Consider the following 16972-nt stretch of genomic DNA (forward strand, 5'->3'; position numbering starts at 1 on the left):
GAGGGTAATTATCTAATGAACATATGAGCACTAGATCTTTGGTAAAACAAAAAGAGGAACAGTATGATGAACTGCATTGGATTTTTTTTTTAGCATAACATAGCATGCTGATATGAATAAAGGAATTAAAGCCTAGGTCATTATATATTGATTTGAATGTAGTACTAATTAAAACCTTCCTTTGACTTTTCTGAAGCCTGTTCTTGGAAATTATGCAAATTACTTGAGGCCTTTGAAAAGATGCCTATGCAATGTTTGAGGTCCCTGCGGACCAAAAACTGGCATGTTGGAACTGAAAAAATTATATGGTGCAGTGTTTTTGTGTATGATGCATTCAAAGATTTTAGTACTTAAAAAAAATGTGGAGGCGGGTTGAATTGCATTATCAGTTTTTTTGTCCATTTTTTTTCATATCAACATAAGCAAAAAGAAAACCGGAGGGTTAAAGATTGAGGATCAGATGACCACCACTAAGGAAATTCCTGGAGCATTTGATTGTGGAACTCAGGCTGTAAGAATTAGGTTTCTGCACAGGGAATGAGGCACTGCTTTTCTTACATGAATATCCTCACCAAGTGCATTTTAATTGTGTTGTGTTAATTAGTTTGAACTCCCTCTCCCCTGTGCCACATTCTTCATATTTTTATATCGTGTGGGGTGTATTTATCTAATGAAGCAGGGCTGGCAAGAAGCATCAGCTGTCTTGGAGTCTGTGATCGTAGCACATACTAAATTGTAAGAGCGTAATTGGCAATGCTTCCAGCCTCTAAAGTAAATGGAGGGCAGTGGGTTAAGATCCAGGAGGCATTTGAGATGAGTTGAACCTAAGATGATCGAATGTTCTTTCTTTTTCCTTGTCTTCTGTCTCTCAATTAGTAATACTCTTCTCCTCCTTCCATAGATTAATACTCTGTCACTTATCTGTTTCATAGAGAACCTCAGTATTTACCCTGAAGCTTCGTCGTTCTGCCAACGACCAATATTAAGGCAGCTCTGTACAGTAGTGTTTCTTAAATAGCGATGCTTGATTCTTCCAGAGTCAGGTTGTGCTTTCTTCTCAGGGCTGGTAGTCCCTTCAGAGGCACTTAGGGGACCAGTGTGTACCTGGGTATGCTCTGAGGTTGTCTGATGTCCTCTGTGTCACAGGTGAAATAAAGTGGGACACCAGCCAAACTGTAAAGGCAGAACAACCAGCTATATTGTGTTTTGTCCAGACTTCTTTTTCCAGCGTTGTACTTGTATTTATCACATCTCTGTCATTTTCTAACTAAATTTCAAGCTTCTCAATGTCGGGAACCACATCCTCTTTTTTGTTCTTCATTCAGTACACAGGTTAGTGCTTAACATAGGGTATTGAAAAATACCACTGGCAGGTTGAGACTCATGGGGACTTTGCAGCTGGGGACGTTTACTAGATGAACCACATTTATCAGGTAAACCTGTCTGGGTTCACACTGATAATGTTATGAGAGATAGGTATCAATGACAGATAACTTGTAGAGCATCATAGGCATTTACTGGACACGTTTTTAAAATCTTCGTGGCTTAAAGAACACGAAGGCAGTTAGTAAAAAAATAATGGTTCATTGTTGATAAAGACTGATTGACTTTATATATAAACATTGGGAGGTAATTTTGTCAAAATTTTCTCTCTGACGGTTTTTTCATAAACCATTGAAAAGTGCTGTGAATTGACAGCAGAAATTGGAGGTTTTCAGTAAGTGGTCAGTATTCATAGCTATCGCTTTTTAACTTGGCAATATCTGTCTTTGAGATAGCATCTTAGGAGCTTATAGGTTATAAGGGTTTTGTTTGTTTGTTTGTTTACCATTAACAATAAAAAGTGCAAAGATCCATTTTGGTCTTTGCTTCCCAGTCTGTGCCATAACCTGATAGCTAATCACACACAACTAGGTAATCTGATGGCTAGATCATGTACTTAGTGTCAGACCACATGGATTTGAGTCCTGGCTCCTCTTGTGAGCTGTGTGTTCTTGCTTAGGTAACTTAACTTCTCTGTGCCCCAGTTTCCTCTCGAAGATGGATCCTACCCCATAGTCTGTTGTGAGGGGAAAATAATAATACAAGGAAAGTGCTCACATGTATTTACAATATGTTCATTGCTGTTACCCTTTCTACCGGCTTGAATATTATAAACCAAACCAAGCTACTCTCGGTGCAGTCAGTGTATCTTAGTAGGAGTGAGCGAAAGCTCCGTGGGGTCAGGAGAGAAGAAAGCTGATGAAATTCATGTGGATTACGGAAGTTGATGTGTATATAATCTGTTTTACATTGTCATTCGACTGAAAATAAGGTTCCCTGAAGAGCAATTGTTAAGGTAGGCTAGTAAGACAGCCCTCCAATAAAATGAATGGTATTTTACTTCTGATCAATATAAAACTACTTCAGGGCAAAAATAAAATGTGTAGCCATGAATGGAGATGGGAATGACATTGCCAGCCTGTCTTAAGGAGTTTTTCTGTAAACAGTTTGACTGGACTCCAGTTCGTCTGAATAAACAGTATTTCATGAATGTGACAGGCACATTTGTAAATGTCCTGAGGATTTACTACTTACTCCTGATCTCAGGAATAACATCATTCTTGATCCAATAATTTAGAGGTGTGAAGGATTCTCTAGAGCTTTGCAAAGGCCAGAATGTATCTTTCAACCCACAGTGAATTTCCCATTATCTCTCAGTAGATAATCGGTTTTGTGAATCATTTCAGGGACCAGGAACTCTCTCTCTGTCTCTCTGTCTCTGTCTCTGTCTCTCTCTCCCCACTTAGAATTGAGAATGATTAGCTGGTGTTTGTAAATGAATGCAAGTACTCTGACTGCATTAACAGCCTGAAGTAAATGGTCTAGGAGTGATAAATTTGTTTTTCAATGAGAATATCTGTACCCTTTCTTATATACTAATATGGATGTACATTTATACACACAAAGAGCTCAGATGGTCTGTGTATTGGCTTATTTAGAAATTAACTGGTGTTGAATTTTTTATCATAAAAATCTCTATGTTTGTTAGGCGTGCCGAACGACTCCTTTTGCCTCTGAAATCAGACTTAAAAGCCTCAATCCAGTATCTTAAGACCCAGTCTCCCTAACTAAATTCACTGTTCCACCTTCTCAGAATCTTTTCTTTGTCATTCTAAGTCTCATGCTTTTTATATTCAAAATTAAGGTTCACTCCTTTAAATCCCTGGACTGCCGTCATCTTGGTGGTTATAATTTTTTGATGCTACAAGTAAAAATAGTGTTTGTTCTGAAATTTTTTCCAGACGTGGATCTTCCATAGCTGTTGTTCATGTCTTTTCCTTCTCCCTTTTGACAAATGCAGTTTTTGTGTGTATTTTGTGCATCACCTAGTGGCATGGTGTGTGGAACCCCAGTGGTTTCTAATGAATGCCGAACGAATGCATGAATGAATGATAGAATATAGAATCAGAACGGATGTCAAGAAATCTAGTTTCTGATGCTTCTCCAGCTTAATTCAATAATTATTTCTTGGCATCTTTCTTGAATGAACTGCATAACGTAAATGAGAGGGTTTGGCATTGACTGGAAAATATTGCATGTACTGCATGGCTAACAGTCATGTGTTTTAAAGATTTCCAGTGACCAGAAATCTAATGAAAATACTGCCCTTCCTCTCGAGTTCAAAGTTTCTGGCATTACCGTTCATGAATAACATAAATATTCGAGTAGCAGATTTATAATCATAATCAAACTCATAATCATTATGGGTCTTTGCTCTTGGATTTAAAAATTTTTTCATTTTGTTGACTTGCTTTTGAAACTGGTGGGACTTGTACACATTATTACCAGGAGTTTTCTTTTTTTTTTTCCTTTTAAATGCTGATTAAAAAGTGACCTTAAGAAAGTGGAAGTTAGGGCTGGGGATAAAGGGGTGTATTTTATAGTTTTCAAGTTCCTTTCTGAAATTTGGAGCTCAAGTTTAATAAGGTATAACAGATAGATGTGGATATTTGAGACCAAAATATAAAAAACCTATGTGTGTATGCAGCTACCTCCCAAAATGTCCGGCTTCTTTTTCAGTATATTAAAGAAGAGAGTTTAAGAGTTTTCACATAGTTTGGAACAAAAAACAGATGCATTTCCACAAGTAAGAAATTTGTGTGCTTGCAACTGAAACCTAGTAGAAATAATTTAAGGTGTAGGAAATCTGAGCCATGATTCACAAGGGAAAACCTGTTTCTAAAACTTTGTTCACTAGGCATTATTTTTAAACTGTTTAATATTTTAATGTCATCAGGACAGAACATTGTCAACAATATTTTAATTGTTTAAAAATATGTCATTAACATTTTATTTTCACCCCACATGTGGCCATGGATGATTTTGAGGTGGGTCGTATTTCTTATGTATGAGCAGAGAGAGAGATTCTCAGAGGTTGACAAGGGAGCACAGGGACATCTAGAAAGAAGTAAGAAAATGTGTGGTATCTGCACAAAGTGATCCCCTCTTAACCTAGAGGTACTGTTTGATGCAGGGTGCCATGGAATCATTAACGATAAGCATTTATAATAGAGTCCACAGCCTTAAAAAGAGAAAGTTATCTGAGGACCAGATTGCTGTCGTAAGCTTGTATGCTTTATTTCTAAGGAAAGGCAGGTCCCACTAGACAACTGTGAATCAAGTAAGGCAGCAGGTAAAGGACAATTATTAGTGTAGGGTTCCTGGGGGCTTTAGGGTTTCCAGCCCAGCATTGGGAGCTGTGATTGAGCAACCTCTGGCAGAGGTATGGGATGGGTGTAGACTTGGCTAAAGACTTCAAGTCAGTGGTCAAGGTCACAGTGAGAGCCTGGCATGTAGAAAGTGCCTGGGGGTTATGGGTCAACCCTACTTAGAAAGCTGGCTCTACTCAGAGTGCAGAGGGAGGGACAAAAGTGTGTGGGTCAAAGAGTGGGCACACAGTCTGAAATCAAGAGGGGATTCGGACGGTGGGTAGACCAGAAGCCCAGAATGCTGTCAGGACAGCCCTACAGCAGAAACAAAAGGAGAAGCAAACGGGAGAGCAGGTGAGAGATCAAAATTGCAAGGAGAGCCCTAGTGTTAGAGGCAGCCAGGGAACAGCACGAGTTTCCTGTTATTGGTGAACCGCATCTCAAGAACGTTTAGCCGTGTAGCTGTGAGTAATGGGAGAGACACTGCAGCAAGGAAGGACATTGCTAGCAGAGGGAAAAGGAAGAACTTCCGTGAAAATAGTACATTCATCTTGCCCGTTTATCATAGCTACACGTGTCATTAGTGCCTGAGGACATTTATGTAATACCAAATAATATCATAACGATTGCTTGATAAACTTGTTGAGTACATTCAAGCAACGTTTTATAGTATGTCTTAATTTTAGAGTAATTCCTCTTTTCAGAAGGTTAAAGGGTTTTGTGCCTAAAATGGAAAAAATATTTATCTGCAAAATCCACTTATGTGATTCAGTTCTTATTGATAGTGAGACACTGGGGTGCATTGATGTTTGCTGAGAGCGTTAACTTTTAATCTTTTCTTTCAGTCATTTTGGGTTTCCTACTTTTGTATTAACACCTGTGGTTTCTGGCTCTGCCTTGGTGTTTGGGGTGATGTGTGTTGATTTGCATTAAATCTCTATGCTGTTTCTTTTGATTCCTTTTCCAAGCCACCTTTCAAAGTAAATGCTTTATTTTCAGTAATAAAAAAAGGAAATCATCTCCTGTGCCTAAGAATATTTTTTAATCAAGTGATGATTGTTAAGTTCAACGAGTTTTCGTCATACAAGTCCTTGCCCACGGAGCACATCACCCCCCTCGTTCTGATCAACCCCCTCCCTGCACGAGGCACCGTGTGCTCCAGCCAGACCCAGCATTTGTTGCTCACCCACTGGGTACGGAGACTTGCAGGCAGCTGTGGCCACAGGAGAAATGACAGGTCCTTGTGGTTCTATAGGCATTTACATTCTGTACCTGCTTTGGTAAAGCAAAGCGGTGATGGTGAGTTTAATAAATGGATCTGGTGTCATACACTGTCCTGTTCTGATCAGCTTTTGTGGGAGGAGCTGGCACAGCCCTGTGGGCTCCGCACGGTCCTCAGAGTTGGATGTATTTAGAATGGCACCCTTGAATTAATGAAAAACGCACTTTAGGTTCCACATATAGGTGATATCGTATGATATTTGTCTTTGTCTGACTTACTTCACTTAGTATGATCATGTCTAGGTCCATCCATGTTGCTGCAAATGGCATTATTTCATTTTTTTTTACGGCTGAGTAATATTCCATCGTATATATATATATACACACACACACACCATATTTACGAAACACAAATAGAGTCACAGACATAGAAAACAAACTTATGGTTACCAGAGTGGGGGGTGGATAAATTAGGAGTTTGGGATTAAAGTATACACATGACTGTATGTAGAATAGATGACCAACAAGGACCTACTGTGTAGCACAGGGAACTCTACTCAGTATCTTGTAATAATCTATAATGGAAAAAAAATCTGAAAAAGAATATATGTATGTATGTATAACTGAATCACTTTGCTGTACACCTGAAACTAGCATCATAAATCAACTATATTTCAATAAAAATTTTTAAAAAATCCACTTTACATTGGCAGATAAAAGAAAGTCATAGATCCCCAGATATTTTTGTATTTCTCACCCAACTGATGTATTTAGAAACAGGAGGATTTACTTGCAGCTATTATTTCCTCAGGGACAGGCTGCAGAGACATTTATTTATCCACTACTGTTTATACAGCCTGTGAGTTATGAGGTGACCTTCATCTCTGCAAGATACATCCTAGTGTCCAGAGTCCCGCCAGCCTCATCTGTTGCTGTGTAGCTAAAATGGTTATTGAAATTTTTTTTCTTGAGAAGGCAGGAAAGCTCCACTCACACACATAAGGTTGCTGTGAATTGTCTATAAAACTGCCAGGCGCCTATTAAACGGGGGGTGTGGCTCATCTTTATAGAGCAGGAGACGGCTTCTGATTGGGCACAGGGCTGTTTTGGAGTCTTCTATACCCACATGTCCAAGGACCAATATCAGTACCAGTAACTGATAACCTGAGTGCTCTTCAGCACAGAAGACAAGCTGTATCCCCCAAAAGATCCTCCCCGAAGCCTGCGGAGTGACTCCGGTAGCAAGAGGCCATGTTTTCTGAGGAGGCCTCTGCCATGTTTTAGATGACTGATCGCTTCTATTACCCTGCCGAGCTTTCCTGATGGCCCCTAGGAAGATCAAAGCTGTGCGGTGTGAATTTTTTTTTTTTGCTTAGTATAAATTTAAGCCTGGCCGCCAAGGCTTGTTTCTCCCTTGGAGAAGCAATTGAGCCTGCAGAAAATAATTAAATCCGTGATATCTTGCCATAATTAGAAATCTGAAATGGGGGAGGGTTAATTATTTCAATCCGATTTCAGCCGCCCACTAAAACGATCAAGGAAAGCATCCGGACAGTTACCGAGTTAGCTTACAATACCATTGCTTTTAATATTTTCGTCCTTTTCCCCGTAGGACCACGCAGATTTGAGAAGCCATTTCTTCACAGTTGGGATGAAGCTTGAAACAGTGAACGTGAGGGAGCCCTTTCACATCTGTCCTGCATCGGTGACCAAGGTGAGGTCCCTCCCTTGCTTTTCACCTCCACCTCCGGAGTGGGTCCAGGAAGTCTTTCTACTCCAAGCCAACCAGATGAAATAGGCTCGTGTGGGGATCTGTGGTGACGCAAGTAAACCCAAGGAGGAGGGCCTCCTCTCCAGTACAGTGCTGTCTCAAGCTCCCTTTTTATCACTGATATCCGAGCGAGTGTGGTCAGATGCCTCCTCTTGCAATGGGTGGGGTGAACTTCACTTGCCCTCCGATAGTACCGGACGCAGACGCTCGTGTCCTGCAGAGACTTGGAGGAAGATTCAGAGGCTCAGCTGTGAGTTCACAGCCGTGAACTCAGCCACCAAATAGGTGCCACCTTCTCTTACTGACCACAGTGACATGGGAACTGCCACTTGTCCCTGTGCTCGTGAGAAGAAACCACTGATGAGTTTGTAATCTTTGTAATAGTAACTTGGCCCTCCTGCTGCACTGATGATAGTTCATATGATCTATTTTGCAAATATTTGAAAATGGTGAAAAGCAAGTTCCCATCTCCAGGGGATCGGCGCTTCACTTCCTTTCTCTCATCTGCTTTCATTGACTAAAGGAAAAGTCATACGTCTAAGATTCGTAGATTTAAAATGAAAGTACCGTTTCACGCAAAGACATTTTTATTATGGCCTTGATAGTCTTTTAAGATTATAATTTCCCTTCCGCATCAAAGAAATCTCAACGAAGTTACCTATCATAACATATAAAGTATGTGTTTCTACCTTAAAAAAATATATATGTATATACATATATGCACACACACACACCATTTATGTCCTGTTAATGGTGGGAGAAACCAACAAACTAAGATTCTTAGCCAACATGTTTTACTTAACGGCCTTCTGTGCATTTCCTGGGGTTCAAAAGTCAATTCCATTTTAATTTCTTTTTCTGAAGGAGACGGGATTGTTAATGTGATTAATAGTATGAAGTTGTTTGAGTCATGCTTTTTTATTTATGATTTTATTCAAGATTTGGTAGAATTTGAGAAATACAGTGGCGATCGTGTATTACAGAATATGGGAAATGGTTATAATGAAACGTCCTTTTCTTCTTTTCTAAAGATTTTTTTCTTTAGTGAACATAAATTATTTTGTAACTGTTAAAGCAATTTAAAGGATAGCTGCATAGAACAAATAATGACGTATGCTTTGAATGATCATCTCGGGTTGAAGTGCAAGTGTTCATACACCATTCATTTATAACCTTTTTATTTGAAATGGCCTTTAGGGTTCTTATTGTGTGTTCTGGTAGTTGGTACATTTTTTCAAAACTAAGGAGCGATACCTTGTTGAACCCTGGCCGGAATTCCTCTTTGTTCCAGGCGGGTGATTCGGTAACGCCAGCTGCCCATTTATCTGGGTACGTGTCATCCTCTTCTCGTTCTAAGAGGCCGTGGTGTCATCTTCACCTGGTGTTTATAAAATAAAACAAACCGAGGTGCAGTCTGTCAGTGGTCGACGCTCACATTTTTCTACCTTTAAATAATTGTAATACATAATGTTAGAATGTGACATCCTAATTATCATTAGTTTCAGCCCAGATATCTTCATCTCATTGAATAGACTTCCAGGGACAGTAGTTTGGTTTTCACAAAAAAGAATCTTCTCTCTAAATACATGTTATTGGAGGTTGGGGGTGAGGAGGTATTTTCTCTGGTTTTTTTAAGTCACTTTTCATTTTATTTTTTCTTACCCTTTGTACCTAAGATAAAATACTTAAGTCATTCTGTTTCGCATTTATCCTTCCTTCTTGCTCCTCTTACTGGCCGTGTACTGCTGCCTCTTAGAACTTGGGTCGGCACCTCCCCAGGTGCAGGACTCACCTACAGGTCATGAAGTAGTAGAATATTTTTAATGTAGAAGCTGTTTATAATTAAATTTATTTCTATTAACTTTGGAAAAGGTTTTAGACTATTACGTTTGAGACTATAACACACTGTGCTGTTGTTAAGTACTCATCCTAATGAAAATTTCATTTTTATCTTCCTTGGGGCTTTTCTTCATGGCACAGCTGTTGAAGAAATAAATAACAAATAGACAAGAAAGCAGAGAAGTACATAGCAGATTCAGTATTAAATGACCAACCTTTGGCCCTACAAGGGGACTATGTTGACGTGATGGGGAGAATATCATCTGTGTATGTGAGATGTATGGTTTAGACAAAGTATCCTGGAATTTTACACGTGTTGGGTTCTGTTTCTAGGTCTGCTCGCTCTGAGCTCCATGGTCTTGGGCAAGTTGGCTAACTGCTCTGGGCTTTGATTCTGAGGCCTGTGGTTCTGGACCAGATGGACCAGTGTCTCTGAACCATTTGGGACCATGAACCCTGATGGATTTGAAGGAACTTAATTTAGCTTTTCCTCTGAAGTGTGTGCACAGGAACGTGCATTTTAATAGGCTTGGAGGTTCCTTAGTGCCTATTCTTACACAGGCCAGTTTTGCTAAGGGATCCTGCCTCCAGAATTATATGATACATCTGTGTGTGAGTATGTGTGTGCGTGTATGCATGAGGGTCTAGATCACATTAATTTAACAAATATTTACTGAGCATTTGTAGGCACTGTTCTGGGTGCTGGGAACGTAAAGTCCCTGCTCTTACAGAGCTTATATTTTGATGGGGGGAGACAGACAATAAATAAAATTAATAAGGAAATAAAGTATGTTAAATGCTAAGGAGAAAGGGGCATCAGGGAAGGGACCTCTAGGGTGTTGGAGTGGAAGGAAGGAAGATGTGATTTTAATTCGGGCTACCAGGAACGGCCTCCCTGAGAAAGGAAAGCTTGATCCTTTGCTCCTTAAAGGCTGTTTCCAAAAGCAAATCTCTGGCAGCAGATTTCTAACGACTTACTGGAGTTAACATCAAGAAGAACAGAAGTGAGTTCACTCTTCCTGCTTAGCTTTGAACCACGTTGCTTCCACAAAGTGTTTTGTAAATGAAGGAGCCCGGAATCAGAGCTTAGTAAGAGGGTTAAGTTTCCTAAGAAAGACTGCTTTATGTCTGTTGAGTTGGGAAAGCGATTTTTTGCCTCTGGCCTGTTTTACATTCTACATTCTTTAAATCCATCATGCTTTTCGGTGTGGCTGTCCACCTGATTTTTGCACTCTGCTTTTTCCATCAGCATGTCTTGTTCTATTTCTTTCCCTCATTGACTTTTTTCCTTATACTCAAGTAGGTGTTTAACCAGTTCCTACTTACAAAGTGTTTGCTATGCATTGTGGGAATATCTTGATGAGTAACAAACAGGAGGCTGTCCTCAAAGGACTTGAGGTCTATTGGGAGAGATAGATGTGGTATCAGACCACAGGAGGGAATGAGAATTTTCGGTTCAGAGGTTCACGTCTGATGCTGTGCCAGAACACGGAGTGAGGTGGGGCCGGGGGGGGGGGGGGCGCGTTCCACCAGTAGTGACTTGGGGGACACATCTTGAAAAATACACGGACAATGGAGTGGGCTATTTAGACTTGTGAGAATATTGAGTAAGGACATGCCCGGTGTGAGTGATTTCCTCTTGGGTTGGAGGGATGGGACGCAAGGTGAGGCTAGACATCTCTGAGCTAGATGGTGGAGATGGTCCCATCTTGGCTAGGGTTTGTCTGTCTTACCTCACCAGCTTGTTTTTCCTCTGGCTTTGGCTGTTGGTTTACTTCTATAAAGTCATGCTGATGTTTTTCCTTCTCTGTCTCCGACATATTCTAGTTGTTTGTTTACTTTCCATTAATATGACCACAATGATCAACTAACTTTTTCGCAACTGGACCACTTTCGTAATATACATTGAAATTCCAATCTGTGCTGCGGTCATTGGGATGAAATATACTTACTGCATTTGGAAGCTGTGCTACTATTTCTTAGGAGTCTTATATGTTAATCTCAAGGAATTAACCCCAGGCTCTACTGTCTTTTCTTTCAGGTTTTTAACAATCGTTTTTTTCAAGTGACTATTGATGACCTCAGACCAGAACCTAGTAAACTCTCGATGCTGTGCCATGCGGATTCTTTGGGGATTTTACCAGTACAGTGGTGCCTTAAAAACGGAGTCAATCTCACACCTCCCAAAGGTTTGTATTCTGTGAAAATTTACAGGGTTTGGGTGATTCGGGAAGGCGTTGTATTGTCACTGAAGTGATGCTTTTGTTAATCTGGAGAAGTTTACGCTGTGAACATTTTAGATGTAGTGAGAAAATAGTGTGTTTCATGGTTAGCCTGACATAGGAGTCTGTACAGCTCCCTCCCCTGTGGAGGTGTTTGTGGCCCTGGGCTCCTCCATAAACCATTGTTCCCTGTCTGTTATTGTATGATTGGCAGCTGTGTCGCTGCTGTGTGCTGAGAAAGGGTACAGTATTGCTAAGTGATCGGGGTTAAAAACTTGAACGTGGAAGAGAAGTGGCTTTAAAAAAGACAACAACATACCAATGAAGCATTTCTTTACATTTTTATTTCCAGTAAGTTGAATTTTCCCCAGAGCCCAGTTGCTTTCAGATTTCCAACACTTTGATGCCATAAGACATGACAATAATTAAGTTGGGAACCAGGTTGCATTAAAGTCATTTTAAGTTGAGACCCATAAACCACATGTCAGTAAGTACCATGCTGTACTTTAGGAACGTGATTTGTTGTCACTATAGGTCTAAGGTTTATCCAGGGAAGATGCAGCAAGGAGAAAGGTGAGAAGATGGGAAGGAAAAGAAAGGGAATGATAGAAGACAAAAGCAGAATGAGAGTAGGAAAATAAACTTCAGGGGAGATTTTAACAGATAATCTCAAACAAAGCAGGGGTTTTGTGCTAACCTTTTCCGATCACCAGAGATTGGATTACTTGTACTTTAATTGTGCTGCACCTAACTTACCTATGGCGTGACTGTCCTCCCCTGGGCTTTTATCCTAACTTATGCTCCATCCTCATCCCTATGGAGGAGATTCTTTTGAATTATTTCCATGCAGCTGGTGCTTCTTCCCATTAAAGTTCTTCAGTAATGGAATGCAGTCTAATTATACTGTGGTGAACTTCTACAGAACACTGATTCCACTGTTTTCAGTGCCAAACTCACTGAATCTTCCAAATGAGGATTGCCCTCTGAGGAGACTTAGTTCCAGAGAGTTTATGTAACCTGCCCAGGGCCCCAGGCTTAGTAAGTAGCAGGACAGGAGGTCAGGCTTCTGGTTCTGTGCTCAGTAGTGGGTGGTGAGGACTCCAGTTCATGTGGCCTCAGTGTTTGTGTCCATTTGGGTGCCTAGAGGTGACTATCCAAATCAGTGTGCTTCAGTTTTTCAAGACGGTTAAATGAGGACACCCCTGATATTCCACAGGTACTCTGCAGAATCAAAGACATGATACACGTCCAAATATTTTTATAATCTTTTAAATGATGGTACAAGTTCTATGCTGTAAACATCTATTGGTGGTAGGGAAGAGAAGTCTTTTCCTGCTGTGAAGTTTCAGCAGCTGGTCAGTTTTAGAGTTTGAAAGCCCTCAGGCCAACTTCTAATCAGAGCATGTGTGTGGATGGGTCCCATGTCAGTGAAGAAAGATGTTTTCTAGATATCTAAAATGCTGCTTGGGGGACTTCCCTGGTGGTCCAGTGGTTAAGAGTTCGCCTTCCAATGCAGGGGGTGCGTGTTTGATCTCTGGTCAGGGAGCTAAGATCCCACATTCCTTGCAGTCAAAACACCAAAACATAAAAAAAGCTGGGACAAAGTGAGAGAGTGGCATGGACATATATACACTACCAAACGTAAAATAGATAGCTAGTGGGAAGCAGCCTCATGGCACAGGGAGATCAGCTTGGTGCTTTGTGACCACCTAGAGGGGTGGGATAGGGAGGGTGGGAGGGAGGGAGATGCAAGAGGGAAGAGATATGGGGACATATGTAGATGTATAACTGATTCACTTCTGTTACAAAGCAGAAACTAACAGACCATTGTAAAGCAATTATACTCCCATAAAGATGTTAAAAAAAAAAAAAACAAAAAAAAACCCAGAAGCATTATTGTAACAAATTCAATTAAGACTTTAGAAATGATCCATATTAAAAAAAAATCTTTAAAATGTTGCTTGGTTGGACTTTGCAAATTCCTAGTTAGTTCCTAGTAAAATAGGATCTATTTAAGAATTTTTTAAAAATGAGTTGGGTATCTCCTCACATAGTTAAAAAAATAGGAAAAACATTTATATATGCATTTTGGATTCATGGATGGCAGAGGTTTAACATTTACCGGGGTCTTTAGAATTTTAAATATGTTTCAGACGAGATTGTTCACATAGCTTGGACCTTAACTCGGAAAATGGGTGTGCTTTTTTGCATAATGGCATTTCATGATATTAAGAAAATTGTTTTGTATTAATGTAATTGAACTCTTAAGTGTGCAGTGAAATGGCGGTACAAATATATTTATGATATTAAATATTTTTATGTCTTAAGCTTTTTATACCTACTGTTTAGCTGTAATTATTGCTTCTTCTCTGTCACCCAAGTATTTGTGATATTTGGTGAAATGAAATTGTCTTCATGTCATCTTCCAAACTATTCCTTCCCCTTTTGAAAGTGAAGCATACCTTTTCTAAGAGGAAAGTTTCTTTATGGATATTATATATTATTTGTAAAATATTGAGTAATGGTGATTAGTACCTTCCAGTAAGAAAATCTCAGTGGTAACCATTTTTAGACCCTTGAAGCATTCAGGAATTGTGATCCACCAGTAATCTGTAGAGGTTGTCTTTTGGCTGTGGGATTGTTGTCTTGAAATAGTAGAGCTTTTATTTATAAACCAGTGAGAAGAAGAGCGACAATTTACAGAAAAAGGTTTATGAATATGAGCAGATACTTCACAGTAATAGAATCACGACTCTTACGTAAACTCATCATAATAAGAGAAATGCCCATTAAAAATCATACTGAGATGGTATGGATTTCTCAGATGAGGAAGAAATCCAAAAGAGAAAGAAAGAAGCGGCTCTGTTTTGATGGGAGTGTGGAGGAACAGGATTCTCAGATTTGCTGGCAAAACGCAGGTAGGTACAAACCATATGGAAGGCAGTTTGGCAAATTTAACCAAAATTGTAGGTGCATTTCTCCGTTGCCTTAGCAGTTCGACTTCTGGAAATTTCTCTTAAACTTAAAATTTACAGGTAATATGCATAAAAGTTTGTTTTTTTCTGCAGCATGATGTATAATGGCAAAAGACTGGGGAAAATCCAAATGCCTGTCTGTATGGGATTGTTTAAGTGATTTTGGATGTTTATATAATGAAAACTATGCAGTTGTTAAAAAGAATGAGGATAATCTCTACATACTGACATGGGAAGCTCTCCAAGATGTACTGTGAGTGACAGATGAGTGAGTTATAGTATGATGTCTTTTTTGTTGGGAAAGAGGTTAATGAGGATATATATTTATGTTTGCACATATTCCTGTAAAGAAACTCTGGAAGGTTGCATAAGAAACTAAGAGACACAGATGTAGGGGACAAACGTATGGACACCAAGGGGGGTAAAGTGGCGGGGGGTGGGTGGTGGTGGTGTGATGAACTGGGACATTGGGATTGACATGTGTACACTAATGTGTATAAAATGGATAACTAATAAGAACCTGCTGGATAAAAAAATAAATAAAATAAAATTCAAAAATTCAAAAAAAGAAAGAAACTAATGAAAATGATGACTTCTATGTGGGGTATGGAGGTGGCGACCAGGGCAGATGGGAATGAGACTCTTCACAGAATACGTTTAACATCTTTTTTCTTTCTTTTTGATCTAAGTGTGAATGTATTATGAGACTTTTCACAGAATACTTTTTAAATCTTTTTTTTTTCTTTTTGATCTGAGTGTGAATGTATTATCTATTCAAAAGGAAACATATGATATTACAAGTAGAGGGTTTTTATAACTAAAGGGATCTTAAAGATTATCTCATCAGCTCCAATCATTATATATGTGGGGAAATTGAAGCTCAGTTGTGTTAAATGATCTTTTAAGTCTTGGGGCTGAACTTGGCTTAAAACCCCAGTCTTAAGATCCCAAATTGAATGCTTTTTCTATATAACCAGATCCACCCTTTATTGCTGTTTTCTCTCACTGGTACCTTCGTAAAAGCCATCCTTCTCAGTAATTTGGGGGCTTTTTGGTGGCCTTACGCAGGACTGAGGGATGTCAATGGACCATGACTTACCCATGACTGGAATGATCTATGTGTCAAAGCATTTGGAGAATTTCAATTCTATAGAATAATATTCCAAGTGTTTGCCATTATAACAAAGCCACAGCTTTAATTACTGAGCTCCCTTACCATTTGGGGAGACTGTATATTTATATGTACCATATATGTAGTAAAGTATATTTATTTTTGTAATTAAAGTGAATTAAAATTGAGAGATGCTGGTGATTTCGGTAGTGATGATTTTATGGTTTCTTTTTGAAGTAACTTGTTACGTGTCTTACGTCTCAATACCTGGTCTGGGAATCATGCTGTGGGGTGTTTTCCAACACCATTCTTTGCTTTATTAATGTATGAAAGTATATGCTTTTTTTAAAAGTTTGTTGTTTTTCACTTGAATTTTGAGAGTGTGTAGGATTTATTACACATGTTGAGAAGTGAGTTTAGATGTTTTCTTGTAGGTATGTTTCCCACAAAAGTATTACATTGTTTAGATTTCTGCTTATAGTTACAATGTGTTGCCTGATCCCCAAAAGAGAATAACCCACTCATTCCCCAGTGGGAAGCAGCTGATGAAACAAGACACCTGGGTGGTAGAGGAGATGTGCAGGCAACATACATCCCTACTCACATTATTTTGACTCCTTTCCTATTAAAAAAATCTATCCCCAAACTTTATATACAAATAGTCTAAGCTAGAATGGATCGAAATGTTTTAGTGTTGTCTTTGAGCATGTGCTTTCTTGGTAAGCAAAGGACAGAATCTTGGAGATTTTATCCCATTCGCTGAAACCCAACAAACAACAATTCAATATTATAGGCGCTCTGAACCGGGGTCAAACAAGTAAATAAATCAAGCAGGCAAAAATGCATATAGGTTACCAACCATGACTTGCTATTTTTAAATCATTTCCTTAATCTCCTTGGCATGTAACACCCAAGATTAGTCACAGAATCAGCAGGGGCATCTTTGTAGACAAGTGAAGCCTATCCATTTCTGTTGTAAAATGTGTGAGCAAAAGCTAAAGTAAGTCACTTATTTTTGCACTTCGTCTCTGCTCTTTGGCCATCTTAATAGACACACAAACTTCACACAATTTAAGAAGTAAAGGTGTTTTCTTAATGATCATCAGGACCCACATTGGTGAACCCTAATGGGTATTCTCTTT

At 39.3% G+C, this 16972-nt stretch overlaps 1 protein-coding gene across 6 annotated transcripts in view; it reads left to right on the forward strand.

Moving 5' to 3' along the window:
* SFMBT2 (Scm like with four mbt domains 2) overlaps positions 1-16972 on the forward strand; it is a 222993-nt gene that overhangs the window by 133944 nt on the left and 72077 nt on the right. For all 6 annotated transcript variants that reach the window (XM_059912123.1, XM_059912115.1, XM_059912134.1 and 3 more), the window contains 2 exons: positions 7525-7626; positions 11564-11711. In XM_059912123.1, the coding sequence (XP_059768106.1) occupies positions 7525-7626; positions 11564-11711 (250 nt within the window). The remainder of the gene's footprint in view (positions 1-7524; positions 7627-11563; positions 11712-16972) is intronic.

Source organism: Balaenoptera ricei, chromosome 2, assembly GCF_028023285.1.
Source record: "Balaenoptera ricei isolate mBalRic1 chromosome 2, mBalRic1.hap2, whole genome shotgun sequence".
NCBI classification, from domain to species: Eukaryota; Metazoa; Chordata; class Mammalia; order Artiodactyla; family Balaenopteridae; genus Balaenoptera; species Balaenoptera ricei.